At 44.1% G+C, this 25,527-nt stretch overlaps 3 protein-coding genes across 6 annotated transcripts; 2 read left to right on the forward strand and 1 right to left on the reverse strand.

Moving 5' to 3' along the window:
* The first annotated feature begins 1,097 nt into the window (after positions 1–1,097).
* On the forward strand, positions 1,098–13,802 carry hcfc1a (host cell factor C1a). 2 transcript variants are annotated; one of them, XM_076095889.1, is made up of 28 exons: positions 1,098–1,257; positions 2,436–2,620; positions 3,163–3,311; positions 4,076–4,236; positions 4,333–4,541; positions 4,769–4,853; positions 4,981–5,087; positions 5,193–5,372; positions 5,470–5,712; positions 5,847–5,995; positions 6,116–6,298; positions 6,390–6,611; positions 7,003–7,104; positions 7,222–7,450; positions 7,773–7,909; positions 8,000–8,147; positions 8,274–8,494; positions 8,755–9,577; positions 9,655–9,851; positions 9,995–10,129; positions 10,237–10,444; positions 10,625–10,906; positions 10,989–11,095; positions 11,186–11,320; positions 11,410–11,595; positions 11,725–12,022; positions 12,118–12,181; positions 12,271–13,802. In XM_076095889.1, the coding sequence occupies exons 2-28, from the start codon at positions 2,440–2,442 to the stop codon at positions 12,308–12,310; spliced, it is 5,181 nt and encodes a 1,726-aa protein (XP_075952004.1). In that variant the 5' UTR covers positions 1,098–1,257; positions 2,436–2,439; the 3' UTR covers positions 12,311–13,802. The 2 variants fall into 2 exon arrangements, with proteins under 2 accessions (XP_075952004.1, XP_075952005.1); XM_076095890.1 differs by having other exon boundaries at positions 9,658–9,851.
* LOC142954714 (ras-related protein rab7) lies at positions 12,734–23,220 on the reverse strand. Of its 3 annotated transcripts, none has more exons than XM_076095906.1 (5): positions 18,326–23,220; positions 15,786–15,912; positions 15,480–15,698; positions 14,898–15,023; positions 12,734–14,773 (listed from the first exon to the last, which is right to left on the reverse strand). In XM_076095906.1, the coding sequence occupies exons 1-5, from the start codon at positions 18,382–18,384 to the stop codon at positions 14,687–14,689; spliced, it is 618 nt and encodes a 205-aa protein (XP_075952021.1). In that variant the 5' UTR covers positions 18,385–23,220; the 3' UTR covers positions 12,734–14,686. The 3 variants fall into 3 exon arrangements, with proteins under 3 accessions (XP_075952021.1, XP_075952024.1, XP_075952023.1); XM_076095909.1 differs by having other exon boundaries at positions 18,330–23,212; XM_076095908.1 differs by having other exon boundaries at positions 16,190–23,209.
* Positions 21,189–25,436, forward strand: gata1a (GATA binding protein 1a). Its single transcript, XM_076095902.1, has 6 exons — positions 21,189–21,345; positions 22,955–23,189; positions 23,292–23,774; positions 24,255–24,400; positions 24,529–24,654; positions 24,759–25,436. The coding sequence occupies exons 2-6, from the start codon at positions 22,976–22,978 to the stop codon at positions 25,044–25,046; spliced, it is 1,257 nt and encodes a 418-aa protein (XP_075952017.1). The 5' UTR covers positions 21,189–21,345; positions 22,955–22,975; the 3' UTR covers positions 25,047–25,436.
* The last annotated feature ends 91 nt before the right edge of the window (positions 25,437–25,527 follow it).

The following is a 25,527-nucleotide window of genomic DNA, read 5'->3' on the forward strand; positions in this document are numbered from 1 at the left end:
AGATAGATAAGATAATAATTTATTAGTCCCACTGTTGAACCTATTAGAACACTACACACGTATCATTTTTACTGGCACATGGAGTCTGGCGATCAACCTGATCAGAAATTTAATCAGACATAATAAGCCACTCCTGTTAGGGTGAGCAGGGTTATAAGATTATTTACTATCTCTGGAAATGCTGTTGTTTTTTTTCATTCCAATACAATGATAGCACACTGAATCATTAATAAAAATATTTAACTGATGAGAACCACAACCCCCTGGCCCTGTTTTATTCATACATTACTTGTTTATTAAGTCTTCTATCTTAGTGTGTTGCAAAAAAGGATCATTGTAGCCTACATTTGAAAAAGACAGACTGTCCCTTATACTGTACGCACAGTAATTTTAATATGAATTAGATGTATTTTTCATATTTATCACTGGAGCAATAAATAATACAATACTGTTTTTTATATCAACAATAGATTCAAATAATTGGGGGATATGTTGGAAAACTGCCTGGTTTACTGATAAAACACAAATCAAACTTCCTCCTAAATGTCCACATTTTAAAGCATTTTCTTGTCTTTTCAGTGTGAGTCCAGAAGAAATGTGGCTGAACGTCTACTGTTTGGAAGAAAGAGAGACGGTTTGTTATTAATTGATGTAGATAGTAATGCGGTACTTGCATCAGTGGGGGGCGCACTAACGATGGGTGTGGGCGTGGTAACTGTATCGCAGCCTTCATGTGAGCGCTGATCTGTAAATAAGTGTTTCTACACTATTATTGTGCATGTATAGGCATATCTAAGTAGGTATGGAGCGGAATAAAAGCAGCATAGCCTTCAATATTAAAATAAAAGTGGTTTCAGCACGGATGTCGCCATCTTTACTAAGGGACAATAAGCCTAGTGCCATAACACAACTTGTTGTAAATTTCTGAAACTTGTAATATGTTTTCTTTACACCGATTTCAATTGTTCTTAAAAGCACCTCACTATGCAGAACATCCTTCACCTATTCAAAATGGCAAGTGACAAAAAAACGTTATGCGTTTCTGTCGGAAATGGTTAGCGAGCGGGTCTGTGTCGCCATGTTTACTTTGGGTGACGCCAACTCTCTTCCATTTTCCTCCGCCTCTGGTTGTCAAGAAGATGGCAGCTTCCAGGCAGGCATGAGAGGAGATACTTCTTCAAAAATCGAATGAATTTGGATTATTGCCTCAAGATAAGACCACATACCCGTGTTTTTGCAATTTCTGCATCGAAATAAGTAAGTAAAAATAGAAAATATTTGCGCCTTTTTCGGTTTGTTATGTTTTGTTGTGGCATACCGCCCGGCCATTTTTCTTGTGGGAGCTGTAGAACTAGGCCGACTGTCGAAAAGATGGCTGCTTCCAGAGACGGCATGAAACATAATAACACTCTGTTTATGCTGTTCCACTCCGTTTAGCTGTGTTTTAAGAGTGTTGTTGCAACTACATTTGTATCAGGTAAAATATGCATGTCAGAATATAACGCAATTACATTGCATTTCATTGTAATATTTGGCGACGCTTTGACAGATGCCAGCCTTACAGCTAACGCTTGTTAGCAACTAGCCACCAGTGCTAACGGAGTATAGCTAACGTTAGAAGCAATTTGATTACTACAATTGGGCTTAATTCTTTTGAATATTTCAACAAGATATTCAGTGTCAGTTGTGGTGCGTGCTTCTCACGCTGTTGTGCTTGTTAAAATAAGCTTCTAATATCTCTGTGGCGTTAATAATTGCGTTAAAGGGATTGTAGAGAATGCTAAGCTTGTTTGCTACAATATGGCGACTCCCAGAGAGGCATGAAAATAGCCGACTCTTGTTCACAGTCCTAACCGTGGATTAACTTTGTGGTGTGACTACGTACGGTTCTGCTTTGTTAGGCCTATTACAACTTAATTGAATTTGTTTTTGTATTTAGTGTTTTTCCTCGCAGCTGTTGCTGGCTAAGCTTTCATCTATTTTTCTTTTTCGTCCGCTTCCGCCATTTTTCAGACGGGCAGTAGCGTTAGCGGGGGTTTGTTTGGTTACAAGATGGCGGCTTCCATGGATCGAATTCAATGGTTAGAAACAACTAAGACAAAACTGTATGAAATACTCGATGTATTTATCAGCACAACTGTAACGTCAAACACATAGTATGGGTTGTAAACCAGCAATTGCTTGCAAGCTATTATTCCGCATTTATTTGTTATTTTTGATTGAATGTGTTCATTAACAATAGCTAACTGCTAACACCGCTAGCTGCTAGCTACTGAGTTGCTACGGCCGCACAAACTGTTTTTAGAAGTTCGCTAACGTTACACTGCACGGTCGGTTCCTGCTGATGAGTTTGTGTGAGTTGGTTACACGGGTAGATACCACGATTACTTCAGCAAGTTAAACGTATAATGATCCGTGATTATTCTGTTTGACAGAATCATGACTGCCCCTGGCTCCGCGGTGTCGGTTCTGCAGCCGCGGTGGAAGCGTGTCCTCGGATGGTCCGGTCCGGTTCCGCGGCCCAGGCATGGGCACAGAGCTGTCGCTATTAAGGAGCTTATGGTCGTGTTTGGCGGTGGAAACGAAGGGATTGTGGATGAATTACATGTATACAACACTGGTAAGATACACTTTTGCATGTGAAACAAGCATCATGTATTACTTCATGAATCTGCAGATGTGAAATTACATATAACTCGTTTTTTTCACATTGAGTCTTCGCCCCTAAAAAGATATATTTTATATCTAAAGACTCGATTCGTGATGTGCAGAACTGTGTAGCGTATAGGCCTCAGCAGGCCAAACAAGTCCTGATTAAATTTGGCCCCCTCTACAGGAGAAAGGGTGGTACTGCACGTTAAAAAAGGCGGGCTAAAATAAAATGGATGATGCTGGTTGGTTTAAGTATACCCTCTGCCCCAATTTCCTGCACACAAACCAATAAGGACAGACAAATTCAGCACATTTGCTTTATGTAAGCCCTATCCTTAGATACATATTGTAGTTTATGTATACTGCTCAGAAGAGGGTTGTTTAGAGGTTATACCAGCGGTTCACAGCCATGTTTAGGTCACAACATTAACTCCCTTCATAATCTGAATGACTTCATATGAGTACGCCTCAACTAATAATTTCCGTCATTGTTTGTGATTTGATTTGTAGCAACAAACCAGTGGTTTATCCCAGCGGTCCGTGGTGATATTCCCCCTGGTTGTGCTGCATACGGTTTCGTCTGCGATGGCACCAGATTGCTGGTGTTTGGTGGAATGGTGGAGTACGGAAAGTACAGCAACGATCTCTATGAACTACAGGTAATCCGTCTATGGAAGATAACCCACGTTTTTGTATTGCATTTACACATTAAGATTAATGCAATTGTTTGTGTTCAGTTAATTTAGATATAGTTCTGATATAGCTGTTGTTGAAGCTCATACTAGCATGAAATTAAGACAAATATTCTTACAATAAAAACAAAGTGGACATTGTCTGTGCACATTTTCATGACTACATTTGAGCTCGTCTGTCTGCAGAGATTGTTGATGTTAAAAAAATAAATAAATAAAAAAAGTCACATATTCAGAAAAAAGATTTCATTCCAACTCATCCCACAACGTCTTACTTGAATATCTGTTAAATGTGAGGAAAAATAATGGATTCTTAGATGCATCGTGATTCTTTCTTGAATGATTCAGAATTTAGAGGGTTCACCGCATTCCAGCAACTGGCTGAACGTGATACTAATCAGCCCAAGTTATTCTGACTTTGTCAAGTGCACTATGCCAAAATCATATCTTTATTGTCGTACTTGCAAAAGCTTCGCTCTGCACAATGAAGGACGTTTAAGTTGTGTATGTTGTAATATGTTTTATTTCTGGTTATGGCATTAAATAGAGTCCAGATGATTTTCAGCCACTGGAAAATGGATTAGATAAATATTAAATGGCAAAATAAAAAAGACTAAAATCCAGATTGGCAGAAGAGGGAATGAGGTCAACTTGTGTTTGTAACAATTTCTGCTAAGACCTGATGTTGACATGATAATATGTTGTTTTGACAGTGTGTTTTTTTGTTACAGGCCAGCAGATGGGAATGGAAAAAGTTGAAAGCAAAAAACCCGAAGAATGGTCCCCCTCCATGCCCTCGTCTTGGCCACAGTTTCTCGCTGGTTGGCAACAAATGCTACCTGTTTGGTGGACTAGCCAATGACAGCGAAGACCCAAAAAACAACATTCCCCGGTACGGATGTTTTACCAGCATGGCCCTTTTGCTGCACAAGATGCTTGAGATTCTACTTCAACACGATTGTGACTTCTGTCTGCGTTTTACTTTCAGATACCTGAATGATCTGTACACACTTGAGCTTCGCGCAGGCTCCAGTGTGGTTGGATGGGATATCCCAATCACATATGGCGTACTGCCGCCTCCTCGTGAGAGCCACACTGCCGTTGTATACACAGAAAAGACGAGCAGGAAATCTCGCCTGATAATCTATGGAGGGATGAGTGGTTGTCGCCTCGGAGATCTGTGGACACTTGATATTGGTAGGTTTCTAAAAGTGTGACTAGAAAAAATGATGCCACTCAGAGAAAGTGCTGCTATTTATACCCATTCAGACCAACAGGGGTTGAGCATCATCCCCCTTAAAAGTCAATGTTTGACAATGATGTGTGAGAACATGCCTTACTCGAGGTACTTTAATGTATCTGGTTGCATGAAAAAATACAAAAGGGCTTTTGTATAATGTCCTACTGCTGGTCATTGTCTCCAGATACCCTAACATGGAACAAACCGTCAGTCAACGGGACAGCGCCGCTCCCCAGAAGTCTTCACTCTGCCACCACCATCACAAACAAGTGAGACGACTGCTTCACCAAAGCAATAACACGTTGAATGTTGTATTTAATCATGTCAGAACTCCCAGAACATCAGGCTGTGTTTGGTAGCAACATCTCACTGATTTCCTTTTTTCTCAATGTGCAGGATGTATGTTTTTGGAGGATGGGTTCCATTGGTAATGGACGATGTCAAAGTGGCCACACACGAGAAGGAGTGGAAGTGCACAAACACTCTTGCCTGCCTAAATCTAGGTTTGTCTAACTGTATTCATTACGCTTAGTTTCACTCGGAAGAGGTTTGAGTAAAACGGCCTTCACTGGAGTTAACTTTTGTACCACGTGTCTGTCTGTCTGTAGACTCCATGTGTTGGGAGACGGTGTTGATGGATACTCTTGAAGACAACATCCCTAGGGCCCGTGCTGGCCACTGTGCTGTGGCCATCAATTCTAGACTCTATGTATGGAGCGGGCGCGACGGTTATCGTAAAGCTTGGAACAATCAAGTCTGTTGTAAAGACCTCTGGTACCTGGAAACAGGTATGTGTGCTGCAACATGGTTTCGTCGTTTAAAAGAGACTTCTATGGGTCAGATTGTGTCATTGTTGTTAAATTTGTTGTCCTCCGCCCTCCTCAGAGCGACCACATGCCCCTGCCAGGGTGCAGCTAGTCCGTGCCAACACAAACTCTCTTGAGGTGAGCTGGGGTGCCGTCTCAACTGCTGACACCTACTTACTGCAGCTGCAGAAATATGACATCCCTGCAACTCCAGCTACAGCCTCGCCAGTCATGAGTGCCAGCCCTGTGCAGCCTCTGAACTCTCCAAAGAGCCCTGCACAGGCTGTTGTAGCACTGTCTGCTCAGAGCCTAACCCAGACAGGTATTATAACACTAGTGACCACTGATTCCTCTTTTCCAACGTTTCCAAGTCCATTGTTATCACTAAACCAGAAAACTCAGCAACTGCGAAGACGCTGCACATAAAGTCTGATCATCGGTTTCTTTATGTTACAGCTGTGTTGAAGGTTGCAGCGCAACAGTCTGCCACAGGCACATCTGTTGTCACAGTCCGCCCCAGCCAGCCTGGGAAATCCCCAATCACTCTGACGTCCCTTCCACCAGGTGTTCGTATGGTAATGCCGGCCCAGACCACCCAAGGATCGGTATGAGCAGCAATCTTGCACCGCATTTTTTTCACATTAAAGATTTTCTTTGCAGTAAATGTCGTCAGACGAATACATGTGCCCAATCATGTGTTTTCTTGTTTGTTGTGTTTTTTTCAGCCAATTGGGAGTAGCCCTCAGATGAGTGGCATGGCAGCTTTGGCTGCTGCAGCTGCAGCAACACAGAAGATCCCGCCCTCTTCTGCAGGCACTCTCCTAAATGTTCCAGCAGGTGCCACCATTCTCAAAACAGTAGCTGTTTCCCCTGGCACAACCACAATGAAAATGACTTCTCCACTCATGGTACAGATCTCACTAAACATTCTCAATTTTATTACATTGTGTGCATTCTGTCCGTCCTGGGTCAATTCTGAAAATATTGTTGTGCTTGTAGGTCAGTAACCCGGCCACCAGGATGCTGAAAACTGCTGCAGCCCAGGTGGGCACAGCGACTGGGTCCTCTCCCACCACCACCAGACCCATCATCACTGTGCACAAGTCTGGTGCAGTCACAGTGGCCCAGCAGGCCCAGGTGGTAACCACTGTGGTGGGAGGAGTCACCAAGACCATCACCCTGGTCAAGAGTCCCCTCACCATGGGGAGTGGTGGCACTCTGGTAAGAGAGGACGACAATGTGGAAAATCTGTAGCACAGGGATGTCTCTCGGACCACCACTCCGAGAGCACCCTTTGGTGCTTTCACATGCATGCTGTAAATTATGGGTTCTGTAGGTTTTTTTTTTAATGTCTTGTCCCAGAGATGGTGACAACATGCACTTAGCTTTAACACGTGGGGGAGGGAGTAAAGGTTGGACTACAGTGACTGTTGGAGAATACTACTAAGAAAACAGGGAGCATGATGTTAGTGATTTGCATGACTGTTGGTCAGTTATGGCTCAAATTTTTATTTGTAGAGCCACCAGTGGTCCAGTTTCCCACTGAACTCCCTGTGCTGTCCCAATGTTTTCTTGCGACTCGTGAACTTGAGTCTCTCTTCTATGTTTGCAGATCTCCAACCTTGGCAAGATGATGTCTGTGGTACAAACCAAGCCAGGGCAGACATCTATCACAGGCCAGGCTTCCAATAACCCTCTCACACAGCTCATACAGGTCAGCTATATGCACGAATGAAGAAAAATAAAACAGGAGGTAGCTTAAAACTCCTGAGAACGGAACCAGATGTCTTTCTGCAAATGGTTTGCATAACTTGTGCCTCTCTCCTCCCAGACAAAGGGTCCCCTCCCAGCCGGCACCATCCTGAAGCTGGTGACCTCCGCAGATGGCAAGCCCACAACCATCATCACCACTTCCCAGGCAGGAGGCGCAGGAAACAAGCCCCATATCCTCAACATCAGCGGTGTCTCTCCTACCACCACTAAGCAGGGCACCACCATCATCAAGACCATCCCCATGTCGGCCATAATGTCCCAGTCTGGAGCTGCAGGTCTAAACTCACGCAAGTTTACGTTAATTACTACATATCACAACGGCCTGCACATTCATGACGGAGAACAGTACTACAAAAGAAGTCAAGTTTAAGCAAAACCTGAACCAGATGAACATCTGGATCACATGGTTTTTGCGGTTTGTTGTCATCTGGTTGGATTTTCAGCTCAGCAGTGGTTGCATGCCACAACAGAAGTAGTGATGATGTAGTCTGGCAATGAGTGCGAATGAAAAAAACTGAATTATTCGCAGCTGTAAATTACCCATGGTCTGTTGTTTGGGTGTCTTGAGATGAAAATTAACTTGAGGCATACATGCTTTTGTCCTTGCAGGTGTGACGAGCAGTGGAGGCATGAAAACGCCGATCACAATCCTTACCACAAAGGTGATGACCACTGGGACTGCTGGTAAAATCATCACTGCCGTGCCCAAACTTGCCACTGCAGGCGGCCAACAGGGACTGACGCAGGTAATGTGACTGTTTGTTGGCCGCAGTCTTTATTGCCATCATCGCTTATGTTGCAGATGAGGAGACTGATCCTGAATTATGTGTCTCTAGGTGGTTTTGAAGGGTGCTCCTGGGCAACCTGGCACTATTTTGCGCACCGTGCCCATGAGCACAGTCGGTGGTGTTCGACTTGTTACACCAGTGTCGGTATCTGCTGTTAAGCCCACCATCACCACTCTGGTGGTCAAGGGGACTACTGGTAAGAATAACAATGTTCTTGTGATTTGTTTTTAATGATTTATTATTAGATCACATTAATATGTTATCACAGATTCTCTGATCACTTTTGGTTTTCATCTTTTAATGCCACTTCTCTTCCTTCCAGGTGTCACCACTCTGGGGACAGTCTCTGGTACAGTCTCCTCAAGCCTGGCAGGAAGCACAGTGGGAAGTTCCAACGCCTCTCTGGTCACCCCCATCAACACACTGGGAACCATCGCTACCCTGTCCAGCCAGGTCATCAGCCCAGCTGCCATAACCGTTTCAACTGCTCAGACCAACCTGACTTCTGCTTCCGCATTGCCCTCCTCCACCATGACAGTGCAAGTAAGACCCTGCAGATTGTTGTATTTAGCATTGTAATCATCGTGGCAGCAGTATGCACCACAAGCTTTTAATTACTACATTTAAAAAGTTAAGAAAAAGATTGTAAATGTTGTGTTGATGGCCATTTCTGTTACTACAGAACAACGGCAGAGCTACTGCTAGAAAAACAATTGGATAAGAGTTAGGGAGAGGGTATAAAAGGACTTCCCTTTTGAGCTGTTTGACTGAAAGAGAACTTAAATTGATTGTCTTGTGCCTAGAACCAGCCCACCCAGGTGACTCTGATCACAACTCCCAGTGGTGTAGAAGCTCAACCAGTGCAGGATCTACCAGTGTCCATCCTGGCTTCACCCACCTCTGAGCAGCCCAGCTCCTCTGAGGCTGGAGCGGCTGGAGATGGCTCTGGGACCGTCACCCTGGTGTGCTCCAACCCGCCCTGCGAGACCCACGAGACAGGAACCACCAACACAGCCACCACCTCGTCGGCCACCATGGGAGCAGGACAGGTCTGTTCTAACCCGCCCTGCGAGACCCACGAGACCGGAACCACCAACACAGCCACCACCTCCTCTCCTGCAATGGGAGGACAGGTGTGCTCTAACCCGCCATGCGAGACCCACGAAACGGGCACCACCAACACAGCCACAACTGCATCATCAAACATGTCCACACCGCGTATGTGCTCCAACCCACCATGCGAGACCCATGAAACCGGGACAACTAACACGGCCACCACAGCGTCGGCTAACATGGGAGGAGCCCAGCAGCCGTGCTCCAACCCACCCTGTGAGACCCACGTGACGGGCACCACCAACACATCCACCCAGTCGTCATCTAACATGAACGCAGGCCAGACAAGCACCGTGCAGAGGGTGTGCTCCAACCCACCCTGCGAAACACACGAGACGGGGACCACCAACACCCCGTCCACGGCCACCTCCAGCATGGGAGGCGACCAGACCAGCACAGCGGAGGGCCAGGTCCAGAGGGTTTGCTCCAACCCGCCCTGTGAAACGCACGAAACTGGGACCACCAACACAGCCACCACTGCCACCTGCAGCATGGAGACAGGCGAGGGCACAGGTATACCCAAATGTGCTGTAATTTAATTGATTGTGAAATAAACGTATTGGTTGGAAGTCTAACTTAAAATATGTCAGCAGCCCAGCAGACAGAGGAGGGAGCAGAAGGTACCAGCAGCCCTGAAGTGACCACCCCCACACCTACCCCCACCCCCACCCCCACCCCCACCCCCACTGCAGCAGCAGCAGCCGCAGCAGCCACGGCTACCACGACTCAGGGCAGGGCCATCACGACCGTCACTCAGTCGACACCGGCCCCCGGACCCTCTGTACCTGTAAGAAACGCATTAATACACCAGCAAGCTTAACAAGTGATCTAACCACCACTGCTGAGTCATGGCAATCTCAGCAGATGTCTTCCTGAAACATAGTTTCCCACCAATCTGTATGTTTTTTTTATCTTTGTTTCTTTCTCCAGTCGATCTCATCAATCACAGAGGGTGTGAGTACTGCTACCAGCTCCACAGAGGAACCCATGCAAACCGATGAGACGGCATCAGCAGAAGCTGCAGCTGCAGAGGAGGGAGCCTCCGCTATGGAGACACAGGCAGAGGTAAATATGTCACAATGTAATGTCACACAAATGCCAGTGTCGGGCTTAAAGTCCATTCATTTAAAGATATATAGAGTGCGTATATGACCTGTAATGTGTTCTCTCAGGGAGAAGCAGCCACAGCTGCAGCCTTGAATCTGCCCTCGGAGCTGATGTCTGAGGGTCAGGGCACCACTCTCATGGTGACGGGGCTGTCGGACGAAGAGCTAGCTGTGACTGCAGCAGCGGAGGCCGCTGCTCAGGCAGCAGCCACCGAAGAAGCCCAGGCCCTCGCTATCCAGGCTGTCCTCCAGGCAGCCCAGCAAGCAGTAATGAGTGAGTTCAGCCATAGTCTAGTATAGTATTGTCAGATCTCTCTGCACACTTGGTTTTGATTGTGAAATGTAGTGTCATAGATTAGAGTCTGTCTGTATTAAAGTGGGGGAAAAGGCATGGACGGATCCATGTATTCATGCTGTCAGTGAATGAATTCTTCAATATCTTCTCTGTTCATAGATGAGAGCGATTCCACTGGTGAGAGCCAGCAGCCCACCACCATCCCCATCATGCTGACTCAGCAGGAGCTCGCAGCGCTGGTCCACCAGCAGCAGCAGCTGCAGCTGCAGGAGGCTCAGGCTGCTGCACAGCAGGCCAGCGTGGACAGTAGCGTGCCCACCGAGGGCCTCGCCCCCGCTGACAGCCTCAACGACCCCTCTGTCGAGAGCAACGGGCACAATGAGATGGCTGCTGCGGTCACCAGTGCTGTGGCGTCACTGCTGCCACGTACCACTGCTGAGAGTAAGACTTACTGCTTTTCTTTGACGGTTAGCGACGGGTGTCTTTTTGAACCGAGATTGACTGTTCCTTTTTCACTCCGCAGCACTCGCTCCATCAAGCACGTTTGCGCCCTCTGTATCGGTGGCAAGTCCAGCCAAGCTGCAAGCAGCAGCCGCTCTAGCAGAGGTCGCCAATGGGATCGAGGGAGAGGTGAGCTATTGGACAACATCTGGCTGGTTCAGCTTGCTCAAAGAGAGGAGAAATGTAACAGTTTGTCTTTTTGTTGTTGTTTTCTAACAGAAACAAGCCCCTCAGCCAACCCCAGTGAAGGCTGTTGTAAAAAAAGAGAACCAGTGGTTCGATGTTGGAATTGTTAAAGTGACAAATATGGTGGTCACCCACTTCTATATGCCAGGAGACAACTCTCAAGGAGATGTAAGTTTCTCAGGAGGCTCCTTTCATGCTTGGATGACTTCATGTTGGAGGTCTCAGTGCATCTCTAATCCCTGCATTTTGTTTGGCAGGATGACTCTGGCGTCATGCCAGACTACGGCCAGATGAAGAAAATGGAGCTGCAGCCCGGCACAGCTTACAAGTTCCGTGTTGCTGGAATAAACGCTTGTGGCCGTGGATCTTTCTCTGAGATATCTGCTTTCAAGACTTGCCTGCCAGGCTTCCCAGGGGCTCCTTGCGCCATCAAAATCAGCAAGGTAAACACGCCAGTAAAGCCCCTTATCCTTCCTTCCTCATTTAGCTGTGGATCTGACACACTGGTGTGTAAAACATAACACCAGCTGCTTTCGGGCACTGAGTAGTAATCGTCCACTGTCCCTATGCAGAGCCCAGATGGTGCCCACCTGACCTGGGAGCCGCCCTCAGTGACGTCGGGGAAGATCATCGAGTACTCTGTGTACCTGGCCATCCAGAGCAACCAGACGGCCGAGGCCAAGGCCTCCACCCCGGCACAGCTAGCCTTCATGCGCGTGTACTGTGGACCTAACCCCTCATGCTTGGTGCAGTCGTCCAGCCTCTCCAACGCCCACATCGACTACACCACCAAGCCTGCCATCATCTTCCGCATTGCCGCCCGCAACGAGAAGGGTTATGGTCCCGCCACCCAAGTCCGATGGCTGCAAGGTGAGCACACAAGGAGTCGCACACACTAACTCTCAAACCTTTGTAAGAGAGCAATTCCTCGTTGGATAGATTTCAACCGTTTGTCTGCTTTGTAGAATCCGGCAAAGACGCCGCCTCTGCAAAACCGGCCGCCAAAAGACCAGGCACCTCTCCTGATACGTAAGTACAGCGTCTACATTTCGTACTGTTCACACAGGCTCGACATTAAACATGCAATACTTATTCTGGTTTTATGTGTGCTCTTGCAGTAAGGCTACTGGTCCAAAGAAAGCAAGGACGGACCAGTGAGGTTGCCCAGAGACCCCACCCAGTCTTTTGTCCTTTTTCCACTCGCTGTCCTTTTTTTTTTTTTTTTTTTTTTTTCTTCTTTTTTATCAGGAAGACTGACCTTCACCCCCCATCCTCATCCTAATCTCATCCTCCACCCTCAAGTCTCAGATCAAGACGGCAATGGAGGCAGAACAAGCGTATGAAGCCGAGATGAAAGTCAATCTGAGAGATGTTTCTGTAGATAAAAACCCTCCTTCCTCCTCGTTCTGTTGGTTGTACTATTTTTAGAGCAACACAAACTTAGAAGCACATTATCTTTTTCAGTCACTTCCCCTCCCATCGTTTTAACATCTATTTTTGGCTTGTTTCAGTAGTTAAGCAGCGTAGAGAATAATTTACATCTTTCACAAATTGGGAGCCAGGCTGAGCTCATTTGTTACCTTTTGTTTTTGTCTTTTTGTTTTGTGAATCCTGGGGGGATGTAGAGAGAGACTACACGAAATGATGTACAGTGTTGGGAAAAAAAGAGCTGTGGAGGCATGAGTTTTAGATGAGAGGAAAAAATCGGTATGGATACAAATAAAGCACTTGTCCTCAACGACGGAGGACATCATTCTTTTCCTTTCTTTTTTTTTTTTTTTTCGTCAAAACTAATTTGCTTCATCGAGAACCAAGTCTGTATTCATCGTGCTGGACTCCAGTCTCCTGTAAATGTCATCACTGTGCGCTTTTTACCCCCCAAGATGAGGACTGGTGGCCGACACTTCAAAGTGGACAAAAAATGAAAAAAGGACGAAGAGATTTGTAGAGAATGAATGACAAACAGACTTTGCTAGGACTGAGACTTGCAACACACACACACACACACAAATCTTCCCAAAAAATTAGCAAGCATTGACGCAGAAGATCTTTTGTGTAGTTTATTTTTGTATTTTTTAAGCTTTTTTGTTTTTCTTTCTTTCTTTTCTTCTCCTGTGTGTATGTTGTGTGCATTTTAAAAAAAACAAAAAACATCACTTTTTTTAACAGTTGTTCATCCCCATAGTTTGTGTTGGTGGGAAGATCGGTGGCTGTGTTGCGGTTGCCACTCTATTTTTAAAAATCTTCATTCAGTTGGTTGTATGTTCTTGTTCGCAGATGGTCACGAGAGAGAGAAAGACTTTTGTATTTGTTCCGAGTAGAACCCACAGAAGTTATAGGACTGAAGGGAATCTGAAGTGGAAGAGTTTTTACTTTGTTTACTACTCAATGCTTGTGTTGCTTTGTTTGCCAAACATGGAGTTTCACGGGGTATGAGGAAAACATCAGATCTTGTCCTACCTTTCCCCCCCCCCCCCCCCCCCCCCCCAAATATCCCGATCAGTTGTCCTACGCTTGTTATGCTCATGAATGTGGCGTCTCACCTCTTTAATTTTTTTTAGAATGGCAAATTATATTCGTCGACATATTTTCCCCCTATCCTATTGATGTATGTGAATCCAATTTAATAAATTTTAATTTGTTTTCCTTCCACGGCTCTGTATTTCAGACTACAGATGGTGTGCAGCTTACTGTGATGTGTTAACCCGTATGTCTTTCTATGGGGATGTTTTGGGGAAGAAAGCTTACATAGCCGGAGTGTACTCACTTGTAAATTAGTTCGTTCATAGAGCAAGAATAAAACAAACAAAAACAACATCTTGGCCTTTTATATAATTACCTGTAACAAACTGTTTTTACATGTTGGTCATCTCTTGATTGCCTTTTGTGTCTTTACTTATAAAAGAAACAAATATATATATATATAAATATATATAGTCTCCCCGATGGCTCTAATTTGCTTCTGTCCAACTGATTCACTGTAGGAGTCTGAATCACTGCTAGCTTCATTACGGTATAAGAAGTTGTACAGGGAGGTGGTTTCTGACCGGACGTGAGTGTATATCTACTTTGTACGGGCGGATTCGCTTTGTTATGGTAACGGCCAGGAAGATTAAGAGCCAAGGTTTTCGCTCAGCCGCCTTTTTCTTCGGCTGGCACCTTTGGTTTCCCCCGTTTGTTGGGTTTCTCCCAATTTTCTTACTAGGAATTAACTTTCTCTTCATATGCATTCATCATTTTTGTGTGTGTCAGTGTGTCTGTTGAACAAAAACTAGACATGCATGCAAAAGCAGTGTATTTTAGTAGTGATGCCTTAAGTTAGACCATAAGCTGAAGGTTCTCCCAAAAAAAAAAAAAAAAAAACATTTAACGAGTTTGTTCCTCTCTCTCTCTCCATGTGGTATACAATTGTGTCCTTTCCTTCCACAGTACCTTTGCTGGGTCACTATTTTTGCACCCTCGTTAGATAGGTCATCATCAGCAGTGCCGAGGTCTCTCTGAACTTTCCCTCCCACGCTGGGACGAGTGCTGCTCTCAGCACTCACAGGTGTTGCGAGTTTCTCTCGGCTGTTCGCAGGTTATCTGGAAATGTCCTGTATTTTCCAATGTGTGTTTTTTGTACTGTAGGGAGTAATGTATCTTTTATCATCAAAAAATAAACATGTTAAACATAAAAGAGATGCTGCATCTTTTCTCCTTTTTTTTTCACCACAAAGATTTTTGTTTTTTAAAGTGCTTGAATCACCTGTTGCAAGCCGCTCCGAGCGGCTCTCAGGAACGGCTTCTCCACATCCAGGTCCTCTTTGGCGCTTCCCTCAAAGTACTCTGCTCCTATCTTCTCACACCACAACAGGGCCTTGTTGACAGACACCTGCAGGGACCGAGGCACAGTGCAAGCAATATTTATTATAAGGATGTAAACAATAGGTTTCCTTCCAAGTGTTGGGTGAACGCAGTGGAAAGTAATTAATCCCCTCATGTACAATTTTAATTACATTCTAAAAGCCAAATATTACACTGTTACATGATCAGTGAAAGCTGTTTGTAATGGAACTGTTATAAAGAAGTTATTTATTTATTTTTAAAATGATGATTACCTGGATATTACATTGGTTGTGACAATTAATTTTGTTATTGATCAATCTGCCAACTATTTTCTCAATTAACCAATTAATCTGTCAGAAATATACCTGTTTGATTGATAATCCAATGCCACGAAAGAGTGTATGATTTATGTATTTTCTAGAATACTGTTACTCGTATAAACTTTCGAAAGACACCTGTTGACCCCCTAGTTTATTTTCACTATTTCACGTCTCTTTGCTACCTCCCGGTTGCTCAGGTCAGTCTTGTTGCCCAGCACGATGAAGGGGAAGTGTTGCGGGTCCTGAGGCTCGCCCTGGATCAGGAACTCCTTCCTCCACTGCTCCAGGGCAGAGAAACTAGTCGTGGATGTGACATCAAACACCAGCATGCAGCAGTGCGCTCCTCTGTACAGAGGTGTACCCAGAGACTGGAACCTCTCCGTGCCCGCAGTGTCCCAGAGCTGAGGGAACATTTAACACTCATTTTATCAACAGATTACTACTTGTTCCCACGTGGAGGTGTGGTTGCAGGTGCACAGAGGAGCTACCTGAAGGTTGACTGTGTCCTCATCTATCTGGAGCGTTTTGGAGAGGAAGTCGGTCCCTACCGTGGCCCGGTACATGTTGGTGAACCGGTGATTCACGTATCTGTTCATGAAGGAGGATTTTCCCACCCTGTGCAAACACACGTGCATTAAGATCATTAAAGGTAGAACACACTCAAAATCTCACGTTCCTTCCGCAGACATTTCGGCTACTTTTCATCTTTTATTCTCATGGCACTGGTAAATAACTAATAAAAAAAATAACTAATATCTATTAGGCTTTACACCTCAGTTTTACATTACATTACAGAGTAAATGAAAGTGAAACAACTGTCGTAGGAGCAGCAAATCAAAACTGTACAACAGGAGTGATAATGAGATTTTAAAACAAGATAGTCGATGTTTACCCGGAGCTTCCTATGAGGATTATCTTCAGTGTAACCGGACTTCTTCTGTCGTTCATGGTCACGTTTGTTCGGGTTTGTTTCTACCGGAGCTTCAGCTGCTGCTGCCTTCAAGTGCTCCTCGGAATTTTGCCCGTCTTGTAAATTTGAGGTGTGTCTCAGTAGCAAAGTGGGTGTTAGAAAGATGTTAGGAATCTAAGTCAGGTTATTTTTGATTCAGTCTGTCTAACTACTACTTTTAACTACATTTTTACGTAAAATAAATAGTCCATAGGGTGTTTCAAAGCCCTTTCTACAATGGCAGGAATCTAATTCTGGCTGGGAAATAGTGAACCCTACACTGGTGACATAAAAACATAAAAGGAGTCTAAAAATATTTGCATCAAATTAAATTAAACAGCCACGATATTTCATTGTCTGTAGGATGTAGGTACTAAACCTGTGTTTTGTGACCTCGTACTCGTACGTAGTGTACTTTTAATTGAAAATGTTCATGTAGCCAAAGTAGCCTTTTAGTGGCTAATACTTATAATATTCCAGAGTTGAAAGTACCTGAACTCCACAGGTGTCACTTTGCTTTATTGTTAATGTTATGTATGTAATTCAGTATTTCCTACAGCCCTCGAAGGCACCATAAAACAATGCGTGTTGGCACACAGCTGACCTCTGTCCTGTCTGAGTCACGGCCCAAAGGTACAGCTGATTTCAGAATAAAAGATAAAAATAGGTTGAAAACAAAACACAACACTCCTATAATTCTAAAACACAAAGATAGATGTTCCCTGTGCTTATCTATTTTAGTTTGTTTCTGTTTTGCGATGTATATTGTTCTGCAGAAATTAAAACACAAAAAATATCTTAATTTCATACTTTCACCTGAGACTGTTGCTAAATATTTTAAGAGATGCAGTTGTGTAAATGCATGCATTTATTCAATAAAGCTACTTGATTCAGAAGAACAATGGGCAGCATCTGCTTCATTTATTTAACGTCACTGTAAAACAGTCACTTTTAAATAAAAGTCAATTACTGTAATCTACTGTAGAGTATATTGGATTATTTGTTTATGTGCCACTAGGGGGCAGTATAGGCCTCAGGTGATTCACCTTTCTCACAGGATTTCCTTTCTGTTGGAGCCGTGGAGGTGGTGTTATCTACAGTATAATATTTTAAGTGATTCATTCTTTTTCAACTGAATGTGAAGCTTCTTTATTTAATCCTTAGAAAATGTACAATATTTGAAGTAAAAGGACAGAAAAGCCGTCATAGAAGAAGGAAACACGTTCAAATTTACTCACATTTTGCATTGTGATTTTTTTCAGCTTTTCCTCTCAATATGTAAAGTTTCAATTAATCTGTAATACATTGAACTTTCTTTAAAATCTTTAGTGTTGCAGCACACACATATCACAATACAACTTCTATATTTTTAACAATTACATATACCACAAAAAATCCTATAGTAACACAAACCCATCCTGTTCAGTCAAACATTGTTCAGTCAAACCCACAGAAATGTGCTTTAAATATTTGTGGAGAGCCAAAATTTTAAGATATGACACCATGAATTTTGAACAAAAGGGTATAAAATGTGTATGAGGTTACACATTTCAGTATTTCAATTTTATGTAATTAATTGTTAAATTGTATACAACATGTTGAAATTTAATGTGCTGTGATTTTGTACGGCTGCTACTTTGGTCAGGCCTCTCTAGTAAAACAGATTCTGGATCTCAGTCAGACTTCCTGATAAAATAAATAAATGAAAAACCTGTTTAAACATCATAAAGCTTCAACAAAGAGTTGAAACAAGCTAATACAGTAGTATACCGTATATGATACTGCCAGACAAAGTGGAATTAGATAACTTCAACAACCTAAAAGCTACTTAATGGAAAATAAAAGGGAAAAAACGGGATGTTAGGAGGTTAGAATAATGCCATAAAGTAGATTACTATTGACTATCAGACATGGACATAAAGAAATACATAGATTATACATAACATAACATGGGTGAAAAAAGTATGGAAAATGAAAGCAAAACCCTCCAGTTCAACAAGAAAAAGGAATTATCAAAATACCAAAGTAAAACAAAACTGTACTTGTACTTGCAGTAACATACATTGAGGTAATGCTTACGTGCTTTTTGCATATCGGTGTCCTGTAGACCCGTCATAGGTGCAGCAGAACACTGACATTACACAAAATCAGCAATATAAAAAGCAATGACATCTCAGTGAGCGGCACCAGAGGGCCACTCAACCAACCCAACTTTATTAGTCATTGCAGGAGACACACACACACTCACAACACACTGCCTGGTGCCCGAAACACCACGTGAAAGATAAACCACATGAATGTTAGTTATTTGTTGACTAAAAATGTGAGTAACTGATGAGATAAAGGGGGCAACAACTGAAGAATGAAGGAGAGAACTGTGTGTGTGTGTGTGTGTGTGTGTGTGTGTGTGTGTGTGTGTGTGTGTGTGTGTGTGTGTGTGAGAGAGAGAGAGAGAGCGCTCTCCTGGGTATGTCGCTGCAGCCCTGCGTGGCAGAGATAAGACCACCGCCTACACAGAAGCCTGTTTCTTGGGAATTAGAAAGCTGTCCCCAAAGTCCACTGGTGACACACAACACCATCCATCACCCGACTACAACCTCCAAACTGTCCGACAAGATGCTCCGGTGTCAGCTCAAACTGCTTCTGTCGAGATACCGTCAACAGAGCGGGCATGTTGTGTGTGTGTGTGTGTGTGTGTGTGTGTGTGTGTGTGTGTGTGTGTGTGTGTGTGTGTGTGTGTGTGTGTGTGTGTGTGTATGTGTCTGTCTATGTCTATGCATGTGGGTATGCAGGTTTATGAGTTACATGACACGACCACAAACATGCTGCAATGTCCTCTGTCGGTGTGAGTGGTGCGGGCCCGTAATTCTTGGCCTCCTCCTTTTCTTCTTGATAACCTCTTATCAGAGCAGAGCAGCCCGCTCACACAGCAGCAGCAGCCACATCCCTGCCCAGCTGTCCGCGCCGCCTCAAGAGACCTCGTTTCACTCTTTCTCTCATGTAATGTCACTCTCATTCACACAGACACAGTGTGCTCTTTTCAAGCTCACTCCGTTTTAATGATACTGTCTCGGCAGAGAGACACATGCGTAAAAGCAAGCAGGGGAAAAATAGGGGGATAGAGTTAAGTAGATGACACAAGAAATTAGCATCAGCAATCATCTTTCCATATATTTTCAGTATCCTGTTCAGCTGGAGCCTACCCAGCATGCACTGGGCGAGAGGAAGGGCACGGTTCACACATACAGGCAGCTTTGAGCTTTCAATTCCCTTTATCTGTAACTTTCAACCCAGGGCCTTCTTGCTGAGGCAGCAGCGCCAACAACAAGCCGTGCATCCATAAACCAGCCTGAAACATAAACAGTATTAGGAGTATCTGTCTGTCTAGAGGCAAAATGCCTCAAATATAATTATAAAGAACTGCACCACAGCAGCCTCCTTTCATTAATGCAGTAAATACTCAGAGTTGATAAAAAATATTCTTCACCCTGTTCGATTTTAACGTTCAGTGCTCTATGCCCTTCTCAGTGGGAATAAAAATTTAATATAATAATAATAAATTGCTCACAAAGGAGGGGAAGAACAGAGCTGTACCCACAATTTCAGGAATCGGAATTATTTTAGGTTTAGTTAGAAAAATCGTTAATCAGTCAATTATACTATTTGACACGTCTTACAAATAAACTAAATGTCATAATTCTATAGCATGATAACCTCATGCCCTCAAAAATGACATGATCATATGAGCACACATGGGGATTTTGTCACAAGGGAGCCTACATTTTGAAACCTATAAGCTGATGTTGTCAGTGGTCATCAGTGGACTACTTCCACACCTGGTTATGTGCCCAGATGAAGAGGATATTTCCATATACCTCTCTGTATTTCCTCATCCCTGTCTCGTCAAAAAGTTCTGTGGAGTTGATTTGAACCCTTGCTGATCTTTACTGTGTTCTGCGGTTTGTTTCTGTCAGCGCAGCAGGAGACTTTCATGCCAAGTAACTGTTGAAAGAGAGTGAAAAGTTGAGGGAAATAGGTGATCAAATTACAATTTAGAATGCCACAGTTACCTATATTGATTTACATCTGACCTAACTAATGCACTTCACCTGCACACCTACATCATGAGGATATCATATTAATTTAACTGCTGCAGGTTCTTTGGGTGGCGGAAAAAAGAATAGGAATTTTTAAAAGGCCTCAATTCTTCCCAACTGTTTTTCTCCCCTGATTTCCCTGAAAACTGTAAATGAACAAAGAGAGAGGAAAGTTGAGGAGCTGCTTTGACTACCAAATGGCCGGGACAGTGTCGGGCTTGTGCGCAGTCAGGCCGCGTCAAGACCATATCTCTCCCCCATGATTGCAGCTCCTCTCCCGATTTGCATTACTGTGTTCCACTCTAAGCTTTGCTGGACCACAAAGAAATTGAGTCTTTGCATTTTAAATTCGCTTTGTTCAAATGTCGGACGGCTCTTTTCCATGTGGGCCCGGTCTTATCGGGGGCTGTATGCACATTTCATCAACAGACGAAAAGGCACTCGCCCTGCACGCTCACTGCTCCGCCTGGAAGAGCTGCACGACGTCCTCTATTTTACAGTGATGTGTGCATATCTGTGCAAACATGAAATCTTAGAAATATAAACCCAGTCAGATGTTTCTATCTATCAGCAACACCTAATTGTTTGATAATGGCCATGGGTGCTTTCAGTGTGGAAATCATCAGATACAAACATGTTATCAGTACACTACCAGCACACACAGCCATAAAGGAAGAGCAGAGGAAGATATAAAGCCAACACCTTCGCATTATTGGATGAATTACAGTTTGAAATGATTTTACTTTGAGAGTTGTAAATATGTTATGTCTGCCCTCACAAGTTTTGTTTTTTTTTCTCTCTGGACCAAAGAGGTGTGTCTTCCAAAAAGTTGTCCCCAACCCCTCCCACGGACTGTCTCTTCGCCCTAAACTTTGCTGCTGGTAGGAGAAGTTGTTCTTGTAGCCAGCAGTATAATAGTGAGCTAGACAGTCCACCTGGCTCCATACATAAAAGCCCCGAGTCCTTTACCACTCACCGCGCTCATCTGTCACATCCACTCAGGTAGGTGACCCCTCGGCTCTTTGTCTCCTCTTGGTCCTGTTCTTCAGTAGACTCCGGGATAGAATCCAGTTGATTGAGTAACGAATATCTGTCCACAGTTGTGCATTTGAAACTTTCCTTGGTGAGGTTTTACCTCAGGCCATTTATTGCTTGACTTGTAGAGATGTGAGGACTTTGCTTTGGGGTGACGGAGGCGGATGTCTTCTTACTTCTAGCTTTTCTTCATATTGTTATTATTATTATTTATTATTTTTATTAGAGGTTCTTCCTTCAATATATTGCCATGGGTCTGTGTAACGTAGTGATAAAATAAATTTGGATCAGTCATGCTTTTAAAAAGGTCACTTGGGGTTAAAGTCAGTTATATCGAATTTAATATCTCATCCTCTATAAATAATCATTTATCTTTTCAATCAGGATGATAATTAAACCTCAAGTTAATTAACCATGTTCTGGCATGAAATGCTGGTTTAGTTTAAAATGATTCAATCTAATGTGATGATCTAAATGTGATTCTTGCCGCCTGTTTTCATCGCTGGATTCCTACAATCTAAAATCCGATGGTGCCTCCACAAACATGCTGTCTCACTCTGCCGTGTTCTTACACTTCTCACACTTCTAGTATGCTTTGATGAAGGTCCGTTAAAACCCGAAAGCTAAAAATATCTGTTCTACCAGTTCACACTTCTAGTCAAACAGATTTCTATGAATCAGATGAGATTATGGCCGTGTTGTAACGGTGGAGCTGGATAAATTTAGCGTTATAATAATGCTGTCTATCAGATTTTCTCAGACTTTATCAGACACTATCAGCCTCTTCTCTTTCCTCTTCTCTTTCCTCTAAAGATATGGAGCAAGAGTTTTTCTTGTGTGTTTTTGCAGCCCCCATAATATTGATTTGACATCCTGCACTTTCATTATTTTTTTCAGTTTCATCAAAGCAGTCTTTTTTAAAATATATTTTAAGGGCAGCGAATGGTCGTGTACTCTCTATGACTAAGAAATTGTGTCATGAGTTTTTCACCACCACGGCACAATTACCAAATAAGAACATCCCTCACAAATTGAGACGGCTGGTGTGAAAAAGTCACATAATCTTTTAAGCAGTGTGACAGGGGTCGCTGCTCATAATTTCACTTAGAAAACAACTTTTTTTTTTTTGTGGTTTGAGGGTTGTGCTGTTTGTCCACCCTGTGTAGGGCGTCCCTGAGGGCATGTATTTTGCATTCGTCTAACTGGCACACCTATTGTAGAAAGGCCACTGAGTAACCGTTTGGTCACTGGCTGCATCATTACATTTATAGACATAGATATTAATAGTTTTACTTTCAGCCACAGTCAAATGAGGATCCTAGAAAAGGAAGTTTGAAGAAGCCTGCTGTCGAGCGATCGTGTCCCTGATAACTTCAAGTTGCATTGGTAGATTTGAAGTGAAGAGCGTGGTGATAATGTAGCCTAAATCAAAACAGTAAATCAGACAGTTATTGTGGCAAAATCGTCAAAAAATTTGATTTCAGCTTTTGAAAAAAACAAATCCTGCCAGGTTGCATATTTGTAGAAGTCTCAAAGCGCTGTAGATTTCTCACATGAATATGTGGTCGTGCTGCAGGTTGAGGTGTGATCTGTCAGCATGGAGGATTCGTCAGAGCAGTCCCACTGGGTGTCTCCAGCTCTGCTCAGCTCAGATCCTCTGGCCGGTTTCTCCTCTGAGTCCGGCCTTCTGCCTCCAGGAGAAGACGGGGAGGCCTTCTTCTCCAGCCAGGACACAGACTACGCCAGCCTGCCCTCCTTCTTCTCCAACCCAAGCCACAGCCGAGTGCCACCCACCTACAGACACAGCTCGGGTCAGTGCTCCCCCACCCACTGTCGCCCATCAGATCAGATCTTCTCCTCTACCCCCAAAATCATGATCTGACTTTAATCTATTCTGTCCCGCTTTCCTAAAGTTCGACAGGTGTTCACCTCACCCAGCCTCCTGAGCAACCTCCAGCTCCTGGACGGGTCGGCCTACAACCACCCGGCCTCCACCTGGAGCAGCAGCCTCGCCAAGACCCCGCTGCACTCGCACACCCCGACCTCCCTCTACACCCCCTGCGTCACCCCCTCCTTCTCCAGCGCCAGAGACGGATACCTGTCTCCGAGCAGAGAGGGCAGGGAGAGCCCCCGGCTTCAGGAGGCCCTGAAGGCCGAGCGCCTGAGCCCGCTGGGGGGGTCGGGGGCCAGCAGCAGTTTCCTGAATCTGACTCCTGCTACTGGGAGTGTGTACTCTCCATCGTCACACTGCCACCCACACCTGCTGAGCCCCTACAGCTCGTACATGACAAGTCAACAAGAGTACAACTCTGCTGCCCTCTACTCCAGCCCTGGAACATGGATGAGCCCCTCCTACTCCCCTAAAGGCCGCAATAAGATGAGGATATCCACTCCAGGTGAGAAGAGTTGTCCTTTCCTCTGACTTCAGATCAGTTTATATTCTAAAAATAAAGACGTTTAGGATTGAAACTTCACTCTCAACCTGAGATACGGCAGTTGATTAAACAATCTCACCACGTGGTCCATTTAGTGGCTTCAATCATATTACATAATCTTCCTCAGCAGATGGAGCTGTCCAGTTGGTCCATTTGCTTTCAGTCTCAATTTTTAAGCATAGCTTATAAACATGGGGAGTCCTTAAAGTCTTTAAAGTGCTCAGAAAAATGAACATTTGAACATACAATGTTACAAAACTGGGCTAATCCCTCTTTACGGTATCAGTCAGTGGAGGACCTTTGGACATGAAGACAGAATGTTTCCATTTATTGCCTGATTAATTTCAAGGAGGATCTGTCTCTTAAATATACATGTAGCATTTTGTGATAAAACCCATTTATATACTAAATAATGCAGCATTAACTTTTGATTTGGAACAGAGGCCAGAGAGTGTGTTAACTGTGGAGCCACGGCGACCCCTCTGTGGCGTCGGGACGGTACAGGCCACTACCTGTGTAACGCCTGTGGACTCTACCACAAGATGAACGGCCAAAACAGACCGCTCATCCGGCCCAAGAAGAGACTGGTAGGACCCACTGAGACGCACGCCAACGCACCTTTCTGGACAAACACAATATTACGAAATATTCGACAAATACTAAATCCTGGCCGAAGCAGTTTAAAAACCCATATTTTCTATTTTCTGTGTTTCAGATTGTCAGCAAGCGGGCAGGCACACTGTGCGCCAACTGTCACACTAGCACAACAACACTGTGGAGACGCAACGCCAACGGAGAGCCCGTGTGCAACGCCTGCGGACTCTACTTCAAACTGCACAATGTGAGTCAGGTCATTTAAAACTCACAGTTATGTTATTTTTTAAATAAATACACACGTGAATCTGCTCGTAAATTAGAAACTCATGATTTCGTTCTCGTTCCCAGGTCAACCGGCCCCTCGCCATGAAGAAGGACAGCATTCAAACGCGCAACAGAAAAGTGTCCAACAAGAACAAGAAGAGCAAGAAGGTCGCCATGTTTGAGCCGTACTTGGATATGACTCAGCCGACCTCCATGGACGACAACTGCGGGCCCTTCTCCATGGGCCCCGGGACTCTCCTCACCTACAGCCACACCCCGCACCTCATACAATCGCCATCACCCCTGCATCCCTCCGCCTCCTTACAATACGCACACCACCTCAACACTGGCATGATGCCCACACTGGTGTGAAAAAAAGGCACCAGAAAGTGGTGTCTATTTAGGAATCAACAGCGCGCTTGCTTGCCAGTTATTTGTGTGAATTTGTACATATGCGTTTGTACATTGGACGACTTAAATGTTCTGTTTATTTTCACTGTATTTTAATAGATGTTATCTGATCACGTAGGTTATGTTTGAAGTCAGATAAAAATCACTCACCACTGAGGTTTGCTGCACACGTGAACACACTGATGAGGGAATTGTTTCAGCTGTGAACATAAACACAAAGTCTCTTCTTCATTAATCATAATGTGAAATTGTGCGTTGGTTTTGTTACAGTCTGTTTTGTATTTGCAAAATATGCCCATATCGAAAAATCGACAGAGGAAATAATAAAAAATAAATGTCTGACAGAATTTATGACGGCTTTTGTTTTTGATGTCATTTGAATTCCCAGTTCATCCGTTCAGCGCAGTGAGCTGACCGCAGTAGAGCCTCCTGCGTGCGGTCA

Source organism: Anarhichas minor, unplaced genomic scaffold (assembly GCF_050575085.1).
Source record: "Anarhichas minor isolate MPS153535 unplaced genomic scaffold, ASM5057508v1 ptg000021l, whole genome shotgun sequence".
NCBI classification, from domain to species: domain Eukaryota; kingdom Metazoa; phylum Chordata; class Actinopteri; order Perciformes; family Anarhichadidae; genus Anarhichas; species Anarhichas minor.

Bases quoted from the DNA above. Each gene is read 5' to 3' on its own strand.
- gata1a (XM_076095902.1), top strand. From the start codon at position 22,976: ATGGAGGATTCGTCAGAGCAGTCCCACTGGGTGTCTCCAGCTCTGCTC. The intron at 23,190-23,291 runs GTCAGTGCTCCC...GCTTTCCTAAAG, and splicing joins CACCTACAGACACAGCTCGG to TTCGACAGGTGTTCACCTCA. The intron at 24,401-24,528 runs GTAGGACCCACT...TCTGTGTTTCAG, and splicing joins TCCGGCCCAAGAAGAGACTG to ATTGTCAGCAAGCGGGCAGG.
- LOC142954714 (XM_076095906.1), bottom strand. From the start codon at position 18,384: ATGTCAGTGTTCTGCTGCACCTATGACGGGTCTACAGGACACCGATAT. The intron at 15,913-18,325 runs GTAAGCATTACC...GTGTTTGCACAG, and splicing joins CACCGATATGCAAAAAGCAC to GGTGGGAAAATCCTCCTTCA. The intron at 14,774-14,897 runs GTGATTCAAGCA...TACTCCCTACAG, and splicing joins CTCGGAGCGGCTTGCAACAG to TACAAAAAACACACATTGGA.
- hcfc1a (XM_076095889.1), top strand. From the start codon at position 2,440: ATGACTGCCCCTGGCTCCGCGGTGTCGGTTCTGCAGCCGCGGTGGAAG. The intron at 4,854-4,980 runs GTGAGACGACTG...CTCAATGTGCAG, and splicing joins GCCACCACCATCACAAACAA to GATGTATGTTTTTGGAGGAT. The intron at 5,996-6,115 runs GTATGAGCAGCA...TGTTTTTTTCAG, and splicing joins CCCAGACCACCCAAGGATCG to CCAATTGGGAGTAGCCCTCA.